This window comes from Staurois parvus, unplaced genomic scaffold (genome assembly GCF_062004578.1).
Source record: "Staurois parvus isolate SC_StPar_1 unplaced genomic scaffold, SC_StPar_1.0 ptg000080l, whole genome shotgun sequence".
Classification (NCBI taxonomy): domain Eukaryota; kingdom Metazoa; phylum Chordata; class Amphibia; order Anura; family Ranidae; genus Staurois; species Staurois parvus.
In genome coordinates this window covers 8,908,839-8,931,199 of record NW_028317876.1, presented here as the reverse complement: position 1 = coordinate 8,931,199, position 22,361 = coordinate 8,908,839, and the positions used below count along the sequence as shown (strand labels likewise).

Here is a 22,361-nt window from a genome sequence, read left to right as displayed (position 1 = left end):
CTCCATGGGCTCTCCGGAACGAGGGAGATCCCTGTCTGACAAATGGGCTGGGAGATCAGCCTGCATTGTCCTTCATGGAGCCATCTCTTAGGGATGCACCAATGTGTGGGAATTTAATTGTGTGAACCAGAAAGCTTAGCACACTTGGAGGCATGGAGGTGACTCTGGGGGTCTTGGGACAGAACTATGCTCCATGGGAGAGGAGAGAGGGGTTGGCTAAGGATACGGGAATGAGAACGCAAAGCAGCTTGGGAGAACAGGGAACCCTGCGTGGCTGGGGGTCCTGAAGCAGCTGCCTGTATGCTAGTGCCGACCCTGCAGGTGAGCACGTCAGTGTGGGAAGGGAGTGCAGGCCCCACTCAGGAATCCTCTACCAGGCCTTGTAGCGGGCGCAGACAGCCCGGTGGAAGTGTAAGCGAGGCTGAGCTGTGCGGAAAGTGCGGACAGCTTCCACTAGTTTGGGGATCGTGCAGACCTGTCAGTGAATGGGCTGACAAATAGGAGCCAGGACACAATTTATGGTCGCCATGCCAACCTGGCGCCTGGGATTTGTCGAACCATGAGCTAAGTTACAACAAGGGAATGTACTGTGGAGATGTAGGGTTATACTAAAAAGTGCATCGGTCCAAAGATATCCATGGCAGCTCCTCAACAAGACTGAAGTAATCGCTGCAATATATAAAAAGGAAACTGCAGAAGGCGCCAACTAAGTTTAGTATATAGTAAAATACTTTATTAAAAATCGCAAGTGGCAACTTACAAGATGCATAAGATTTAGGACACCAGACACAAAACCAGAAATCCTGCAGCCCATGGACTGTGCAGCACCTGAAGTAACGTAGCATCTGGGAGGGCCGCAGCGCGGGGAGCGTGGCCACATGTTTACAGCATAACTGCTCCTTTTTTTCAAGCCTTGAAAAAGGTGCAGTTACACTCTGAAACATGTGGCCGGTTTAGCTTCAGGTGTCCTATACAGCTCCTGACAGCAACATCTGCTTCTGGCCCCTGAAGACACACTCAGGCTGTACAGTAAACTACACAGGATGGATTACATGCTCTTATCCTTATACATCTTGTGGATTGCCACTTGAGATTTTTAAGTCTTTTCCTATACACTGGCAGTCCCCTAGTTACAAATATCCAATTTACATATGACTCCTACTAAGAACAGAGGCAGCATGATGTCATGCTAGTCCCTGAAACTGCTGGGAAGCAGTATTGCTGCTCACTGCATGCTGCCACCTACTGTCTGGTGGACCTGTTGGCAATTCCACATCACTGCATGGCCAGTTAACCCTTCCCTATGCTATCCAAAACTTAAAAATAATTTTGGCTGGAGTTGCACTTAAAAAAAAAAAAAAAAAAATTTCCAACTTACATTCAAACTCAGACTCAAATTTAGAACAAACCTACAGAACCTATCGTTTGTAACCTGGGGACTGCTTGTACTGCACTTAATTGGCACCATTTGCTGTTTCCTTTTATAAAAAAAAAAATGAACACATAAACACACTTTTGATTTTTTAGTGTTGACTATAATATATAAAGAAAATATACTTAAAACTGCTGTATAATCTCTTCAAACACAAGTGATGTGGGGACAAAACCTTAATGAAAGTAGGTGGGTGATTCATCCAGTGAGTGCTATCCTTGGCTCTTCAGTTAGGCAAGGGAGCAGGGCTTTTAATATTTTTTAAATTGTATATTAGGGGGAATTAAAGGGTATCTGAGACAAACTTTATCTCAACTGGCATGTGGTGGATCAGCTGTTAAATGTTTATTTTCTAAGCTGTGTGGAAAAATGAAATATAGAAGCTGAATAGTTGCTATTAGCAATGGCATCAATTGAAACAGAACCAAACCACAAAATGTACAAGTTGTTACAATCGTTTTATTTTTTTCTCTTTTGAATTTCAAAAATCGGTAAACCCGCAAAATTTCTTAAAGTGAAATAAAACAAAATAAAATAAATAAATCCCCTAGACGCACAAAAAGTCACACTTTTCCCCAGAAAGTGCTAATTGATTTTGTTATATATATTTTTGAGGATAACGCACTATACGCAGCTATTTGCTCTCTTTTTTTGAGGTACACATGGACACATAAGAATTGGTTTTTGGAGATGGATCAAGTTTATTTATGATAATTTGAAGATTCACAGACGCTGAGGTTTTTTTTTTTTTTTTTTTTTTTTTTTTCCCTACTCCTCTGGACGTTTGTGGTGGAGTCATCACTATGGGTCATGTAGAAAGAAGCCAGAAGGCTCTTGACAGTACATGAGACATAAAAACTCTCTCTTCTCTATTTTGATTGCTGGTTTGTAGAGCTGCAATGTAGTTCAGTGTTTAGCGCAGACAGCATACTTGCTCTAATAGTGCTTTCTACCAGTGGTTTTTACATAAAAACTTAGTGTATCTTCTTATACAAGCAGTAAAGCTTGTACAAAAGGATGTCATCATTCAGTTGTGCCCAAGGCAGCATGGTGTGTAAATACAGACCTGCTCTTAATCCCATGACTAGGGAGTACAAAGTGAAGCCCTGAAGCTTGTCTACTGTGCACTCGGAAGTGTTTTTTTTTTCCTCACAGGTTTAGTTTAGAGCAACTGAATCCAGGAGAGTGATCAGGTTAGCATGCCCACCTTTATAAAGCCACTCGACTTTTGTATTGCAGAAAATGGGCATAGAGTTTCCTAAACAAAGCTAAGATAATGTTTTTGTTTGTATTAATTATTCTCTTTGAGCCTAGGTTCACATATATGCGGTGCAGTATATCACATGTAATTCGCCAGGAACCACACCGCATTCCTGTGCAAATCACATGCGATTTGTATGCGGTGCATTTGGAGCCATACATTTTGTATGGCTCTAATCGCACTGCACCCGCACCAAAAACGTGCAGGACCCTTTTTTTGGTCCGCACTAGAATCAGATCAATCTGATTCTGCACATCGCACCGCGTTTTGTGGACCGCTTTTGGGGTGTTGTTAACTTAACATACACACCCGCAGTGGTTTGCATGAACGGGGTGCGATTCTGATGCGGTGCGAAATTTGCACAGAAAACGTGAATTCCGCGCCGCATGAGTGTTAACCAGGGCTAAGGGTTTGTTCAATTTTAGTTCTTTGAGAGGAATTCTCATTAGATAGTAAGCAAATTGTTTAGAATTTTATGACCTTGTATTTAATTAGCAAGGGGTCTTTATTAAATGAAAGCAGAACATTTTTAGAACATTAGGGGTCATTGGGACACCACGTGGTTAGAGTATACAATCTGCACTTCCTATCTTCCCCTGGTATTGGCTGTGTTGTATAGTAGGAGAATATTCTTCATATTTTCATTATGCCTCTATCTAGCAGGAGAAAAACAATTGCTGTTCTATTATTGGTGCAGAAAGTGCATTGTCACACACACTCACACAATATATCTGTGTCTGTACAAAATGGAGAAGAAAATGTTTTTAGTATTATTTCTCATTGTGTTGCCATTCCAAAACCAAGATTTATATGATCAGCATATGACTTTCAGTGAAAAGTGAAGTTAAAAATAGACGTACTGTATGCATTTTCTCCTTGCCCATCCATAGACCTGCTTTGAAGAGTTTTGTTACGCATGTCATTATAAATGCTATGGAGCCTGAATCGTCACACATGTGTTTTTCAGAATGTCCACTTTGTCTTTTCTAATTCTTCCCCCATGCCTCTGTAGTGGCCTCCTTTCAGTGCCCCGAAGTGCTGTGCAGTTTGAACTCGAATGCTGCTTTCCCTGTGGATTCTAAGATCACATAGGTCTGTCATTTAAATGTGCCCATCTAATGATCCAATTAAAGTGGATATAGCTGAGGATATTTGGTGTTATGCAAATACAAATAAAAGCCAACCTGGCTACTGATGGCTGTTAGTGTTTCTTGCCTGCTAAGCAGCAGTTTTCAAAACCTGTATCACTTTGAGACAAAAAACGTAGCGTGATTTCTCATTGAATAGACCCCCTACTGCATGGAAACAGTGTGAATTTAATACTCCAGCTTATTTGGGGTAATTTGTGTCTCTACAAAAAAAAAAAAAAAGAATGTAGCAATGCAGTTATTTGCTGTGCTGCTCTGCCATCTTGTGGTCAATATGTTTATTGACATTTATTAGCGTAAGCTAATACATTCAGTCTTCGATTCCTATACAGAGGAGGAATGTATACATCTCTTCTCTAATAAAATTCACAGCATGCATGTATAGATTATCTATGATAAGACAGTATTGATTAGTTTAAAACGATTAGTGTATACCTTTGTAGTGTGTGTGTGTAATTTGTACACAGGAACAATTTTCATGCTTTTGCCACCAAAGTGAATTAAAACGAAACAATCCAAATGAATTTGAGGTGCAGACTTTCATCTTTAATTCAATGTGTTGAATATAAATAACAAGTACAAATTTAGGAACTGGAACCATTTTTATACGCAGTCCCTCCATTTTCAGGGGCTCAGATGTAATTGGACAAATTAATATAATCATAAATAAAATGTTCATTTTTAATTTTTTGTTGAGAATCCTTTACTGGCAATGACTGCCTGAAGTCTGGAACTCAGGGACATTACCAAAGAAGTGATGTGCCGCCCAATCAACTTTGCTGCATTTGGCTCAATCTGGGCTGACAGTATATCTCTAAACGTTGCAGAATTCATCCGACTGCTTCTGCCTTCTGTCACATCATCCATAAACACCAATGACCCAGTGCCACTGGAAGCTATGCATGTCCATGCCATCACACTGCCTCCACCATGTTTTACAGATGACGTTGCGCACTTTGGATCATGAGCTGTTCCAAGCTTTCTCCATATTTTTTTTATTCCTGTCATTCTGGTACAGATTAATCTTAGTTTTATCCGTCCAAAGAATGCTTTTCCTGAACTGGTCTGGCATTTTTAGATGTTTCTTGGCAAAGTCTAATCTGGCTTTTCTATTCTTCAGGCTTATGAATGGTTTGCACCTTGTGGTGAACCCTCTGTATTTGCTCTCGTTAAGTCTTCTCTTAATTGTAGACTTTGACAATGATACGCCCACCTCCTGGAGAGTGTTTTTCACTTGTCTGGATGTTGTGAATGGATTTTTCTTTACCATAGAGAGGATCCTGCAATCATCCACCACTGTTGTCTTCCGTGGATGTCCATGCCTTTTTATGTTGCTGAGCTCACCATTGCATTCTACTTTCCTCAGAATGTACAAAACTGTTGATTTGACCACTCCTAATGTTGCTGCTATCTCTTTGATGGATTTGGTTTGTTTTGAAGCCTTACAATGGCCTGTTTCAGTTGCATGGACAGCTGATTTGAACGCATGATGTAGGTTCACAGTAATAGATTCCAAATGCAAATACCACACTTAGAATCAACTCCAGACCTTTTACCTGCTTAATTGATGAATAAATAACGGAGTAGCCCACACCTGGCCATGAAACCGCTTTTGATTCAATTGTCCAATTACTTTTGGTCCCTTGAAAAAGGGGGAGGGTGGCTACTCTTAAGAGCTGTAATCCCTAAACCCTTCCTCCAATTTGGTTGTACATACCCTCAAATTAAACCTGAGAGGTTGCACTTTCAGTCCATATCCATTATATAACTATAGCTTGAATATGTTTTGGTAAATACCTGAAAAAAATCTAAAATTGTGCCTGTGTCCAAATATATATGGACCTAACTGTGTGTGTATGTATGTATGTATGTATGTATGTATGTGTGTGTGTGTGTGTATATGTATATATATATATATATATATATATATATATATATATATATATATATATATAATATATAATTATTTTTTTTTTTTATAAACACTGATCAGCCATAACATTATGACCACCTACTGTAACCTGTCCAGAGATCGACTCCACTAGACCTCTGAAGGTATCCTGTGGTATCTGGTACTAATCCGTCAGCTGATCCTTTAAATCCTCTAAGTTGCAAGATGGGGCCTCCACAGATCGGACTTTTTTTCCCAGAGCATCCCATAGATGCTCAATTGGATTGAGATCTGGTGAATTTGGAGGCCAATTCAACATTTCAAACCTTTCTTGATTGTGTTCCTCAAACCATTCTTGATTTCTTCAGACCAGGCCACCTTCTTTCATTGCTCCGTGGTCCAGTTCTGATGCTCATGTGCTCATTGTAGGCACAATTGGCTGTGGGGACCAGTCAGCATGGGCAACCTGACAGGTCTGTAGCTACGCAGCCTCAGAATGCAACAAACCGCAGTGCACTGTTTCTTCTGACATCTTAATGTCAGAGCCAGCATTAACGTTTTCAGAAATTTGAGCAACAGTAGCTCTTTTATTGAATTGGACTATACAGGCTAACCTTCACTCCCCATATGCAATAAGGAGCCATGGCCACCCATGACCATGTTGCTGGTTCACTGGTTTTCCATCTTTAAATCACTTTCAGTAGGTCTTAATGCATATAAACTGGGAGCATCAACTTCAGGGACAATGTGTTCTCTTGCTGCCTAACTTTCAGATGTCAATGCAATGAGATTATCAGTGTTATCCAATTTACCTATCAGTGGTCATTTTGTTATGGATGATTGGTGTGTGTGTGTCATTTATATACATTGTCTCATATGCTTGGTTTCTGCTCAAAACAAGTGACTGAGTGACCAGCTTGGCCTAAGCATCAGTCCTCTAAACCCTTTGAACAGAAACCTTGTTACCTGGGAACAATGTATTTGGTGTCCATAGTAACCATTTGGATAATTGGGGTTCTAACCTGCAACTACAGAAATATCAGCTGGAATCTGGGTGTCTGCTGTGGATAAAGCAGTCTTTTATCCAAGCTTTGCTGTGTGCAGTCGATTTATGAGTGTTATGTTTAGATGAACTTGTGGCAGGTCTCCTCAAGTTAGCCAACATTATATGATCATTTCCAGGGATGCTCTGAAGCTAGGCTACCTTTTCATCCACCGTGATATCAAGAACCAGAAGTAGCTATATTTCCTCTTATAAAATGCTTGTCAAAATTTTTTTTAAATGCTGCTGTTTAATCAATATGAATGTAAAAAGCCATAGGGACATATTCACTTATATAGTGTTCACTTCAATAGCTCTGGCATGTTCAGTGCTACATAAGGGGGAATATTGAACTGTAAACATCAGTTCCTGTCTCTGAAAAGGCTTAAGTGCTAAAGCTAGCCACACTTGTTATAAGCTGATTTTACAATCTGTTAAATTTTGATTGAACTGTATACAAAACTGAGTGTGGGCTCACATACAGTGGGTATAGAAAAGAATCGCACCCCCCCCCCCTTAAAATAATCACATTTTGTTGCTTTGCAGCCTGAAATGAAGATACACCGTTTTTGTTTTATCCAGCTGTATTTACTCAGTACAACTTATAACATCCAAGTGAAGATAGAACACCAACATGTCAGAAATATATTTTTTTAAATATCCAAAATCACCAAGTTGGAAAAAGGAACACCCCCTCCTACAAATGACTTGTAAACTCAATCAGGTGTAGCTAATCATCTTCTCAATGGCACACAAAGCCATTTGTGTTTTGGTGCAGGTTTTTTGGTGCACCTCCCCACTGAGATTAAAAAAAAAAAAAAAAAAAGTGGCAAAAAAGCACCCATGGTGCATTTTTGAGTCACATGTTCTGTAAAAAAAAAAAAAAAGTGGTAACGCATATGCATTTTTGCTAGGATCAGTGTGAAATTATCCTAAGGGGGGCACAGACAGAAATAATAATTCACGGGTGTTCTAGTCTTTCACTCTATCCAAAACTTAAAATAGCTTTGCTTTTAGTTACACTTTAACATTCCTGGAAATCAGGAACAATTAGCAACTACATCTTGCCTATCTACATCTTCATAACTACTTCCAGCCTTCCTGGGAAAGCTGCTTGAGATACAGTATCTCAAAGAAGTGAGTACCCCCCTCACATTTTTGTAAATATTTTATTCTATCTTTTCATGTGACAGCACTGAAGAAGTGACACTTTGCTACAATGTAAAGTAGTGAGTGTACAGCTTGTATAACAGTGTAAATTTGCTGTCCCCTCAAAATAACTCAACACACAGCCATTAATGTCTAAACCACTGGCAGCAAAAGTGAGTACACCCCTAAGTGAAAATGTCCAATTGGGCCCAATTAGCCATTTTCCCTCCCCTGTGTCTTGTGACTCCTGTTACAAGGTCTCAAGTGTGAATGGGGAGCAGGTGTGTTAAATTTGGTGTTATCACTCTCACTCTCTCATACTGGTCACTGGAAGTTCAACATGACACCTCATAGCAAAGAACTCTCTGAGGATCTGAAAAAAAAGAATTGTTGCTCTAAATAAAGATGACCTAGGCTATAAGAAGATTACTAAGACCCTGAAACTGAGCTGTAGCATGGTGGCCAAGACCATACAGCGGTTTAACAGGAGAGGCTCCACTCAGAACAGGCCTCACCATGGTCGACCAAAGAAGTTGAGTGCACGTGCTCAGCGTCATATCCAGAGGTTGTCTTTGGGAAATAGACATATGAGTGCTGCCAGCATTGCTGCAGAAGTTGAAGGGGTGGGGGGTCAGCCTATCAGTGCACAGACCATACGCCGCACACTGCATCAAATTGGTCAGCATGGCTGTCATCCCAGAAGGAAGTCTCTTCTAAAGATGATGCACAAGAAAGCCCACAAACAGTTTGCTGAAGACAAGCAGACTAAGGACATGGATTACTGGAACTGTTCTGTGGTCTGATGAGACCAAGATAAACTTATTTGGTTCAGATGGTGTCTGTGGCAGCAACCAGGTGAGGAGTACAAAGACAAGTGTGCCTTGCTTAAAGTCGAGCATGGTGGTGGGAGTGTCATGGTCTGGGGCTGCATGAGGGCTGCCGTCACTGGGGAGCTACTTAGGGAACCCATGAATGCCAACATGTGCTGTGACCTACTGAAGCAGAGCATGATTCCCTCCCTTTGCAGACTGGGCCGCAGGGCAGTATTCCAACATAACCCCAAACACACCTCCAAGATGACAACTGCCTTGCTAAAGAAGCTGAGGGTAAAGGTGATGGACTGGCCAAGCATGTCTCCAGACCTAAACACTATTGAGCATCTGTGGGGCATCCTCAAATGGAAGGTGGAGGAGCGCAAGGTCTCTAACATCCACCAGCTCGGTGATGTCGTCATGGATGAGTGGAAGAGGACCCCAGTGGCAACCTGTGAAGCTCTGGTGAACTCCATGCCCAAGAGGGTTAAGTCAGTGCTGGAAAATAATGGTGGCCACACAAAATATTGACACTTTGGGCCCAATTTGGACATTTTCACTTAGGGGTGTACTCGCTTTTGTTGCCAGTGGTTTAGACATTAATGGCTGTGTGTTATTTTGAGGGGACAGCAAATTTACACTGTTATACAAGCTGTACACTCACTACTTTACATTGTGGCAAAGTGTCATTTCTTCAGTGCTGTCACATGAAAAGATATAATAAAACATGTACAAAAAATATTTTGCGAGATACTATGTGTATGTGTGTGTGTATGTGTGTGTGTATATATGTGTGTGTGTGTGTGTGTGTGTGTTAAATGTTCTAAAAGTGCACCCTTCCTTCCTTTTTAATAGTATGCCCTGAGCAGGGAGCCTTTACAAGGTGAAGGTGAATCTGAATCCTCCTTCCCTGCCATTAATCGAGACTCAACACAAACTCCTGCTGGCATGATGCGAGTCACAATGACTGTGAAGTCCTTCCAGAGTCACTGTCTGTCATTGCCAGAGTTTCAGGACGGCTGCGTATATTCCTGCGGGTAATCAATAAATCATGTCACCACCTTCACCCCTTCACACGAGGCTATATAAAAAGCTTCTTTATCATTAAAAGGGAGAGAAATCAGCATTCTCCTGTAACACCTTAAAGAAAGACATTCAACAATCAAATGCAGGGAACTTTAAACATCTTAACAAGATGTAAGGGTTGTGCTCAGAAGGGAGCACAGTGCATTTCAACACACTTTTCTCAGTTGTGGATGAAAGCCCCTTATGGAACTTCACAATGTGCCTTTAAATGAAGACTTTTGGCACACTGCAGGAGACTCGCCTATGAATATAGGTTACGGATGAAAAGTTGAGAGGTGGGACGCATGGTGAAATACGGTTATCGAGATAATAAAGGGGGCTTTTGACAAGTGGAGATGTAACCAATGGGGAGGTTTCTTTTGAACTTTGCCTTTTCAAACAAAATCATATTTCTTTATTGATATAAAGCAAAGTAAAAGGGAAGTTGCTGAATTCCCAAAACGCATCAAATGTAATAATGCAGAAAATAGAGTTTTCTTAAACTAAGTATGCTAAAAAAATGGAGATAAAAGCTGTACATAATTTATAAAATTAGTAAAATTAATCATCTTTTCTTCTTAAAATGTGGGCATTTTTTTGCATCAAAGCATTCGATTATGATTTCTAATCTTTATAAAGATTTACAGTTGGCTATAGCTGTCTTCTGTTGCTGTATAGCCCCTCATATAGAGTTCAGGGAGTAGCCATATGCACAGGTAAAGTCAGACCAATCTTGAGGCAAAATGATCAGATGCTGTCTCCATAAACACAAACCCTCAGAAGCCAATTATTTTTGTCTATTCCTATGGAGATGGTAGAGGAGGATGGTGCAAATATGATATAGGCAGTTATTGTGCTGCTTAATATTTGGGGAACCAATAGAAACAGAGCAACACTGCCTAGTTGCTTTGTTCCGTCAAGATCTGTTAGTCCTTGTCTATCTGCAGCTTAAACAGTTCATAGTTCAATTTGTCAAAAATTGTTAGGGCTGGGCAGCAAATATCTGATGTTTTTGGACATCTGGGCATCTACGAGAACTGTAGTCTTTTGTATGCTTTTATCCATGTGTTTGAAAAAGATCACTTTACCATAAACAGTCTTCTGAACGCATGTTAAAATATTTAAAAGCCTTGTAATTTTGACTGTACATGGGGGCAGCCTTTTACATCCTCTTATCCTATGACCCTTTGAAAATGGTAATCTTTCCTGGCTAATGATTTGTTACTCAGAAACCATGGGATCAAGGCTGCATAGGTCGAAGGCTGGCAGCAGCCATTCTGTATTAAGGCAAAAAATATGCTTTTCTACTAAAATGGATAATGTAAATAATCACAATATGTGCCATAATGTTGCAGTGTGAATTTTGAGGTTTGACAGAGTAGAACATTCTTTAAAACAGAAGGTATTCATGCCATCTATTCCATTACAAGTCAGAATAATAATGGGTTATTTTCACGTTTAAGTAGCTATGCAGATTATTATGTGCCTCCACAGCTACTGTTTTTCTAAATACAGATACAGACTCATTTTGCTGGACATTTTTTTTCTAGAATAAATAACTGTTTTAGGCTATTTGGCCATCATTCATTCAGTGTATAGAAACCTTAATGTCTATGGAATAATGCTTGGGAACCAAGAGGTGGCAATTTAATTTATTAATACCTTTAAAAAGGTATTAAATAACTATTTTTATTTAAAGTATATGTAAACCCTCACCTTTTTAAAAGAACCCATTCCGTTTAAAATCAAAATGAAAGGCAAAACATATGAGAATATGTATGAAAAACATAAATACCGTTTTTTCCCCTGTTTTTAGAAGTGATCATTAACCACTGTTCTCAGCTGCGGAGGAGAAACCGCTGCACACTAGTCTTCCCAGTGAATGACTGTGCTAGGGGAGCACAGGTCTGATCATTGGAGAATTTCAGGCTGAATTCCAGCACAGCTAGAGGACCGACATGCTGTGCGCTCCTGCCTAGTGTGGTCAGTTTTTAATATAAAACCAGAGGGACTGGTGGGAACACCAGTGATTTCACACAAAGGAAGAAATACAAAGAGAACAGCATACTTTTTCATACAAGTACATAGTACAGGAACATGAGTTGTTGAGTTTACATATTCTTTAAATGTGAAATTTATAGTTTGACTCTGTACTTTATGAAGAAAGATAATATTTTCTTGTTTTTAATGTTGCGTTTCATTTTATGTAATGCTTTAGACGTAACTTTTCCAAGGAAGTCAGCAGGTGACATGCAGGAAGAGAAGGGAGCTTGTGTTTCTGCGGCCGTGTCAGATGAGTCTGTGGCTGGTGACAGCGGTGTATATGAGGCATGTGCAAAACCGTAAGTATCAAAGACTTTAGAGGGAGAAAAGTGTGTTTTTTGTTTTTTTTCTCATGTTGCACTTTTTTTTAAAAGTGAGCTTGTGAGAATAGATATTTGGGAGCTGCTGTTGCCGACGTGTTTTTAAATGTGCAGGCTTCAGGGCTGCCAGACAGTCCTAACTTCATTATTGAGTAAGTCACTAATGTGGAACAAGCATGAAGTCTGGAACTTCAGAATTTTAAGCATTCACAGCTTCAGAACCTGCACGTTTTTAAAGACGTCAATCCTAATGGGCTTCCTTTAAAGGTGAATATTATCAAAAAAAACATTTTTTTCCCCTGCAACTTTAGTGCCCTAACTTACCAGTAATGAAGGATATCTCACCTTGTTGAGGCTGCTGGATTCTACGAAAATCTGTGCAGGGTGTCCGGTCCTCTTCCTAGTGAACTTCTAGCACTGCAGAGGTTAATAGGTTCGGGTCTCTGTGCTGAACTAAACAGGAGAAGCTCCCAAGGGGTGGGCTATCCCCTATTTAACCATTAAGAAAAGCCTGTCCGTAGTGTGAACTGCAAGTAACAAGATTTCTGAATGAGGGAGGGTGAATTACAGAATTCGCTCCTCCTTTCAAATATCATGTTACAGGCAATGTACACTATGCACAATCTTGACTGTTGTCCAATATGCTTTGTGAACTTTCAACAAACTTAATTGAAACAGAAAAACTAAATATGCACCACATACTGATAGACTCGTAAAAATGCTTTGTTCTAGAAACACTAGTCATTACAGGTCTGTGAATTTAAAGTATAACTACTTTTACAAAAAAACAAAATGTATACATTTGTACCTTGCACAAAAACCTATGAGAAAATGTAGCGCTTTCAGCTTCTGACTAAGCATATCCTGCTGTTGTCTTGTCATTCTTCACCTGGGAGTTACTATATTACTTTGTTACTTAGGTTAAAAAAAAGGCACAGGTCCATTCAATTCAACTTGTGTATGTTATATTCTTACAATTCCCATAGCCCTGTATGTTCTGCTTCCTAAAGAAGACATCTGAAATATTTTTGAAGTTGGTTGACTCTCACTGCTAGTACCACTTCCTGGGGGAGGGAGTTCTACATTTTTACTGCTCTAACTGTAAAGAACCCTTTCCTCAATCTAAGGATGAATCTCAATTCTTCTAAACTCAGTTTATGTTCTCTTCAGGGATCATAGACTAAACAGTTTATTTACAGTTACTGGAGTCAACTAATATATTTGTAGATTGTAATTATATCCTCTCTTAAGTGCCTCTAATCGAGAGTGAACAACTGTAATCTATGTAATCAGTCCTCAAAGCTGAAGTGCTCCATCTCCCTTATTAATTTTGTCACCTTTCCCTGAACTTTCTAATTCAACAATGACTTTCCTGAGGATTTGTGACCAAAACTAAACTACATATTTAAGTTACGTACAAACCAGTTTTTTGTAAAGGAGAATTACTGATTTTTCTTTTTAATGCATGACAATATATTGATAGCTTTGTTAGCTGTGGCTTGGCATTGCATTCTATTGCTAAGTCTGTGATCTATAAGCACCCCCAGAACCTTCCATTTCCGACTCTCCCAGGGGAGCCCCTTCTAATGTGTAATTTGCATATGTATATTTGTCACCCAAGTACATAACCTTACAATTCACAATAGTGAACCTCATCTGCCAAGTACCTGTCCACCCACCTATTTTATTAAAGTCTTCCTGTTATGAAGCCACATCCTGTGCCAAAGTTACTTCTTGGCATAATTTGGTATCATCAGTAAAATAAATTGAGCTCTTGATTCCAACCTCTATATCATTTATATTATTAAACATTTATGACGTACAGTATCAAATGCCTTAAGAAAACCTAGATAAATGACATCCAACGGATGTTCATCTTAACACAGAGCAGGTCTTCCATCTATAAACATCTCTCTGGTGGTGGCCAGGGACAGCTGGTGTACATCAAAGGCCAATCTGTTGGAAACAGGATTGATCTACAGTCAAGGTAATTCATTGTGTTGGAAGTTTTTCACAGGCTGTAGGAACAAGTATAAATGCATAATTGTTAGTGAAAGTGCATTTATACTTTAGCCAAATATGTGTTTTGCTATTCTTTCTCAATACTACCTGTAATGACCTAAAAATGTAGTACAAAAATTAACTTGGTCTGCTCACGAAAGACATACAAGTTCCACTTTCCTTAAGCACAAAACGGTATTGGTAAGGCATCGATTATGTCAGCAAACTATGGTTTTCTTCCATGTCCTTATGTCGTCCTTTGGTCTCCTAGGCCTTGTGAAGATGTGGCATTTAATGAAGAATACCCAATGCTTGGGGCAGCTCAAGTTCAGTTAATTCTGAGGTGAGAACCACAGCTTTATATCTTAACACGAAGAAACTTGCTGCTATGGTAATGTTAACTGCAGTGTTGATTGAAGCACAAATGTGCGGACAGGACTGTCGGAGGTTGCAAGGATACTAGCAGCTCATAATTCATCAGTTTGTGAGTTTATTTTACACTTTTCTATAGCACTGACGTTTTTCTTTTAGCACGTAAGGGTCCATGGACACTGGGCTTATATGGTAAATGCTGCTTCTACAGGTGTTTTGCATTTTGCCTGTAGAAGCAGCTCAATGTTATCTTATGTGACCATGCACATTGGGACATTTAGAGGCAGAATTTAAAGTGTTACTAAACCCACAACAGTAAAATCAGTCTGTATATGAAGAAAAGCATGCTTGTTATACTCACCGTGGAACCTAAGGGGTTAATCCTCTGCATTGTGTAAAAGCGCTGTTTGTTCCTGGCTTCTCTGACAGTCCCATTTTCCAGTGTCCCCCTCTTATCTCCTGATGAGACATATCGTGTGGAGTCACTCTGCACATGCTCAGTTTGGTGTGTATTGTTTGGTGTGTATTGCCAATCCACACTGTCCAGACAGAGGTCAGGGTTTCTGCATCCTCCTAGAGCAGAATGAAAACTCCTACAAGCTTAACATTCTCTCTAGAAACTGATAGAAGTCACAAGACTGTTTAACTGCTGATGAAAAAAGGTAATTAGCAGTTTTATATTTACTAAAATAATTGCATTTCCATGTTCTGTGTACTGTGGGAGACCAGATATAGTGAATGCAGGGTCCTGGGTTTAGTAATACTTTAAGCTCAACGTTTAGAGTATTCTGGCAGAAAAAAAGCTAAACACTCCTAAATACTTGTACAAAAACTCTCCATCTGAGCGTTTGTTTTTTTTTCTGTCAAATGAACTGACTTTTAAGCCCAGTGCGAATAGACCCTTTCAGAGAACTTTGAATATCTAATATAATTACCCATCCCACAAAGAAATTCACAATCAAATTTCTCATTTCTAACCGGGTCTGAAGGAAGACTTGCCACAAACAGCCTCACAGCAATCAGATTGTTCTTTTTTACTCAATAGCAAAAATAGAATCAAATGGGTTGCTTTTGGCAATATCGATTGAAACAATTCAAATATGAAACCCACAGTTCCTTCTTTGCTGATTAGACACAATATGTTTAGTCTAATTATTTTACTGGAATGAATAGAACATTTGAATGCAGTAGCTTAATGTAGTCTTTTATTACATCTGCATTTTGCGTTGTTGTCCGACTCGACACCAAAAACCTAAATTTATATGCAATTGCTGATAAGTGGATAGAAATGTATTCTGCTGCTGTCTAGTGGAATGAAGAAATAACTTAAAAACAAAAAATTGGCTCTACAAGTAAAATTGTTCAGGTCCTGGAGTCCTGGATAGCATGGAAGTTTGATCCTCTGGCTGTTTATATAAATGTTTGTGTTCCAATATGGGAGATTTTCCTTAATTTCCTGTCTTAAAGATTGGAATAGCAGCAAGCTGTGAAGTGCATGCCTTACATTTTTTCATCCACTTGCTGACCAGCCACAGTACTTATACTGTGGCAGGGCGGCACCACTGCGCAAAATCATGTGTATATATACACATGATTTTGCATTTCCGGGTAGGGGGAGCATGCGCGACTGCCCTACCCGCGCCGCCGATCGCGGCCGCGGGTGTCAATCACCGGGTCCCGGCCGGTGATTCTTTACAATGCAGCTCTCCTCCCTGTCAGTTTGGACACACTGCTTGGGATGGCGGAGCACAGCCGTCCCGATCAGTGTGCTTACAGTGAAGCACCCGCCCCCTTGTAAAACACTCCCATCACACAGTTAACCCTTTGATTGCCTCCAGCCCTTCCTCCCCAGTGCCATTAGTACAGTGTCAGTGCTTTCTTTTTTTTTTTTTTTGCACTGATCACTGTATTGGTGTCACTGGGGATGTCAGTGACACCAAGTCAGTTCCTTCCCAGTGTCAGAATGTCCGCCGCAGTCCTACCATAAGTCGCTGATCGCAGCAGTAAGACGCTGATCGTTATTAGTATAAAAAAAAATCCCAGTATCTATACCACTATTTGTAGACTCTATAACTTTCACGTAAACCAATTAATTTACATGTATTGGGATTAAGACATGCCGCAGAATACATTTTGGCCTAAATTTATGACTAAATTAGATTTTGAATTTTTTTTTTATTTTTTTTACTGGACATGTTTTATAGCAAAAAGTCCAAAATATCGTTTTTTTTTCTCAAAATTGTCAGTCCTTTTTTTTTTTTTTTAATATAACGCAAAAAATAAAAACCGCACAGGCGATCAAATACCACCGAAAGCAAGCTCAATTCGTGGGAAAAAAAAGGACATAAATTTCACCTGGGTGCAGCGTTGCATGACCGCTCAATTGTCAATTAAAGTTACGGAGCGCCGTAACACTAACCGCTTCCTGACCGCCCTATAGCAGAAATACTGCTACAGGGCAGCACGGGTGCGCAAAATCACGTGTATATATACGTGATTCGCGCTCCCAAGGTTTTCACACCCCTCCCAGATAGTATCAGATTGCCCATCAGTACACCAGTAATCACATTTAACCCCTTGATTACCAGGAACACGCTCATACACAATAAACCTCCATTGCTAGTTTAGTGTCTGAACGGATCAATATCTTTGATCAGATCAGCACTATACCAGCGTTCAAATTAGTATAGTGTCCCCAAAAACACAGCATTAGCGGGATCAGTCCCGGCACCTGCCAGCACCTGCGGTTAGCCCCTACGCTTACCTTCTCCCCCAGCAAGGGCAGTGTCAGTAGGTCACTGTCACTTGATATATTGCACACAAAACCACAGTGTTCGCAGAACTAGTACCTGTACTTCCCCCATTCACTGCCCAACACAGAATTCAGGTGGAAACAGCAAATTTAACTACTCCCCTTGATTTTTTTGGAGCTGTTTTTCACAGAAGATCTATATGCATTGATTGTGGATCAAAGCAATTTATATGCACAACAATTTTTCGCTGCCAACCTAAATTTAAACCTTGCCAGAACATTCGCATGGAAACCCATTACAGTTTCCAAATTTACATTTTTTGGGGGCCTAACCCTCAACATGGGCATTACTAAAAAAAAGTTAATTATGGTTGTATTGGTCCATAGACCCGGTTCATCATATGCCCATGTTCTCTGCTGCTATGGCCAAGAGTAGATATGAGAGTATGTGTTTTATGCATTTCAACGACAACACACTCTTTTGTCCTCAGGGTAACCCTGAATTTGACCGGCTCCACAAAATTCTGCACCTCATAAATCACCTTAACCAAAAATTTTCAGATGTCTGTACTCCCCAACAAAATATCTGCGTTGATGAGTCCCTGATTAATTTTTCTGTCCGCCTTGCATTCAAACAATTTCTCCCCAGCAAGCGTGCCAGATATGGGGTTAAGATGTAGAAGACCTGTGAGAGGGCAACAGGCTATACATATAAGTTTCGGATTTACGAGGGAAAAGATAGTCATGTGGAGCCCCCCGGATGCTCAGACTACATGGGGAGTAATGGCAATATAGTTTGGGACTTGGTGTCATCTTTTTTCCATATGGGGTACCACTTACTGTATACGTGGACAATTTTTATTCAAGCGTGTCACTATTGTTGACTATGTTACATGTATTTGTGAATACACCCCAATCCTTGTAGGAGTATTTACATGTACACAGCTAGATCTGAGAGTTCCTGCACAAAATAGGTAGTTCCATCTGCAATATACATTTATTGATAGAGGTACATAATATATACAAATTACACGCTAAGCATTATTTACAACACAATGTACAGTTTAAGTCTCTTGACTTATACGATATTTACAATTTACCCACAAATCCATGTTTAAAATACAAATGTACAATACAAGTATGAAGTTAGTTTTACCTCTCAACTTCAGGTTTAGTCATCCGGCCTGCTGTGTGTCTCATCACCAAGAGCGCTCCAGCTGGGTGACCCCCCCCTCCTGTCTGTACTGTGGCTAATATAATGCTCATTGGACACTCTACCTAGCCAATAAATATTGGGCGCAGCCAGATTGGAAGTTCACAGAAGGCTGCTGTTTACCACTCATGTGAGATATACTAAGGGAACAAAAGGCCAGAACTTGTAATACACGTTTGACGTTAGAAAGTTTTGATGCTGCAAAACACTCAATGGTTTAAATACTGTATATTTCCATCTAACTAAAATATACTTGTAATTATAACATTATTTACATCCATTAATGGAGATTTCACATAAACTCATTATCTAACACTATTTAGACATTTATACAATCTTCGAACTGGCGCATGTGGCACCGTGCAACCTAATGTGTGCCCACCATTAGAAGTGGGTGGATGCAGGGCTGTATATTCTAATGGTGGGCATATCACACACTTTTTCTAGCAGAGATTTTTTCTCTTTTTTTTTCATTCAGCCCACGGGCTGCATACAAAAAAAAATGAACATCGCATATATACCCAACAAGGGCCAGCAACGTACTTGTACATCACTGGACTTTGAATGGTTATACCAGAATGATGCCTACAGCTGCAGGCATCATCCAGGTATTGCTTTTTTTTAGGACGGTGATTGGCTTTCATGTAAATGCAATCCTAGTGGCTAATTAGCTGCAGGATTGCTTTTGCAAGCAGCGGGAGACAATGCCCCCTCCCCCGCTGCCTTCCACAGCCTTCTTGGGCAATCCTGTGCCATAGGGGGAACCTGAGAATGCAGCCGGTGTTTCTGCCAAATGACCATAGAGCTGATTGGAGACCAGAATGATGCCAATCATCACTATAGTCTAAGAAATCGGAAGTTACGAGCATTTCATCACTTCAGGTTTGCAGGATATAAACAGCGCCATTTGTAATTTGGGAAAGCATCTGATCACACAGATCTTGGTGAGGTTAGATAATGTAAGGGCAGAGGAGATATCTAGAGTCTGATAGACCCCAGATTTCTGAAAAAAGAACATATGACAATGCTCATTGAAGTTATAGGAGATATTTGCATGCCCTGTGATAGCATTAAAAGTGATCAAAAAAAAAAAGCATGAAAGGGACAATGTAAAAAATATTTTAAAAAATCAAAACTTAAAAGAAAAAAACACCCTCGCCCCCCCACCTGCGTGCGCGAGCGTTGACCTTGTGCCAGTATGTAAACAGCGGTTGCACCATGCATGTGAGGTATTTCTACGAACATCAGATCAAGGGCAGTAATTTTAGAACTAGACCTTTTCTGTAAATCTAAACTAGTATTTCTGGCGTATAAGACGACTGGGCGTATAAGACGACCCCCTACTTTTCCTGTTAAAATATAGGGTTTGAGCTATACTCGCCGTATAAGACTACCCCTCTTCCAACGCACACCAAATAAAAATGAAAACACATCAGATTTGATTTCAATATGGTATGCTATTTCAGTATGGTATGGAACATCAGATCAAGGGCAGTAATTTTAGAACTAGACCTTTTCTGTAAATCTAAAATAGTACCGTATTTTCTGGCGTATAAGACGACTGGGCGTATAAAACGACCCCCTACTTTTCCTGTTAAAATATAGGTTTGAGCTATACTCGCCGTATAAGACTACCCCTCTTCCAACGCACACCAAATAAAAATGAAAAAACATCAGATTTGATTTCAATATGGTATGCTATTTCAGTATGGTATTCCAATGATGGGGTGCTATTCCTCCCACTGACACCAATGATGGGGCACGATTCCTCGCTCTGGCACCAATGATGAGGCACTACTCCTCCCACTGACACCAATGATGGGGCACTATTTCATCCACTGACACCAATGATGGGGCACTATTCCTCCCACTGACTAATGATGGGGCACTATTCCTCCCACTGACACCAATGATGGTGCCCCATCATTAGTGTCAGTGTGTGAGGAATAGTGTCCCATCATTAGTGTCAGTGGGAGGAATAGTGTCCCATCATTGGTGTCAGTGGGAAGAATCGTGCCCCATCATTGGTGTCAGTGGGAGGAATAGTGCCCCATTAGTGTCAGTGGGAGGAATAGTGCCCCATCATTGGTGTCAGTGGGAGGAATAGCACCCCATCATTGGTGTCAGTGGGAGGAATAGTGCTCCATCATTGGTGTCAGTGGGAGGAATAGTGCCCCATCATTGGTGTCAGTGGAAGGAATAGCGCCCCAGCATTGGTATCAGTGGCAGGAATTGCGCCCCATCATTGGTATCAGTGGAAGGAATAGTGCCCCAGCATTGGTATCAGTGGGGAGAATAGTGCCCCATCGTTGGTGTCAGTGTGGAGGAGGAATAGTGCCCCATCGTTAGTGTCAGTGGGGGAGAGCAGCGGCTGCTCCTTCTTTCAGATTTTCGTGGGGCCGCTCGGCTCCGCCTCCTGGCCAGTGATTGGTCGCCTGTGTGCCTTTCCAGTGCTGGCGCCCAATCACCGGTGGAGAGGCGGAGCCGAGCGGCCGCGCGACCATCGAGCGGCTGAACTGAAAGAAGGAGCAGCTGTGCTTCCTGGACCGGATCTTCGTGGGACCGGGACTGGAGCCAGGTAAGGTACAGCAGCCCCTCTGCCCACCCCTGTAGTTGGTGTCCGTTGAAGGAGGAGGGGGGGGGGCGGCGCCGCCCCTCGAAAAAATGCCGCCCTGACACCGGCTCGCCGTATACCGGCGTATAAGACGACCCCCGACTTTTCAGAAGTTTTTCTTGTGTTGAAAAGTCGTCTTATACGCTGGAAAATACGGTAGTTTGTAAAGGATTTTAAAGGGGTCTTTGGGGGGGGAGTTCGGTGCTATCCTGGCATTTCAGGGCCTCCAAAACTGTGATGGGTGGTGAGGAAGTGAAATGAGGAAGTTACGCACTTTCAGGCCTTCAAAGTGGTCATTGGATTTCAGGCTCCTGTATGTGGTTAGGCTCCCAAAAAGTCTCACACGTGGTAACCCCATACTCCGTAGAAGTAGCAGAATGTATTTTGGGGTGTAATTCCACATATACCCATGGCTTGTGTGAGAAATATATCATTTAAATGATAAAGTTTTTGTCATTTTCCAAAAACTTGTGGAAAAAAAAAATCTTCCATGGACTCAATATGCCTCTCAGCAGATCGCTTAGGGTGTTTACTTTCCAAAATGGGGTAATTTGGGGGTGTTTGTACTATCCTGGTATTTTAGCACCTCAAAAAATGTGATGGGCAGGCAGAAAGTAAAAGCTGTGTAAATTCCATTATCTATACCATAGTTTGTAGATGCTATAACTTATACACTTATTGGGATTTTTTTTGTTAACCAAAAACATGTAGCAGAATACATTTTGGCCTAAATTTATCAGGAAATTTGAGCTTTTTGGATATTTGGACAAATTAAAAAATACCATTTTTTTTTTTCTCAAAAAAAAATTTTTTTAAAGCTTTTTTTGTTTATAGCACCAAAAATAAAAAGCGCACAGGTGGCCAAATACCACCGTAACAAAGCTCTATTTGTGTGAAAAAGAAGGACGTAAATTTCATTTATGTACCATATTGCATGACTGCGCTATTGTCAATTAAACTAGTGCAGCGTTGTATAGCAAAAAAATGGCGTAAATTGCAATGTCTACACCATAGTTTCTAGACGCTATAACTTTCACACAAAGCAATCAATATACACTTAGTGGGATTTTTTTTACCAAAAAATGTAGCAGAATACATTTTGGCTTAAATTTATGACTAACTTTGAGTTTGCTATATATTTTTTATAGCCGAAAGTAAAAATCCTTTTTTCGTCAAAATGTTCGGTCTTTATGTTTATAGTGTGAAAAATAAAAGCGCACAGGTGATCAAATACCACCGAAAGAAA

At 40.4% G+C, this 22,361-nt stretch overlaps 1 protein-coding gene across 1 annotated transcript in view; it reads left to right on the top strand.

Moving 5' to 3' along the window:
* WWC2 (WW and C2 domain containing 2) overlaps positions 1-22,361 on the top strand; it is a 244,050-nt gene that overhangs the window by 154,682 nt on the left and 67,007 nt on the right. Inside the window, exons 12-13 of the mRNA XM_089669642.1 lie at positions 12,019-12,142; positions 14,436-14,507. Coding sequence (XP_089525768.1) covers positions 12,019-12,142; positions 14,436-14,507 — 196 coding nt within the window. The remainder of the gene's footprint in view (positions 1-12,018; positions 12,143-14,435; positions 14,508-22,361) is intronic.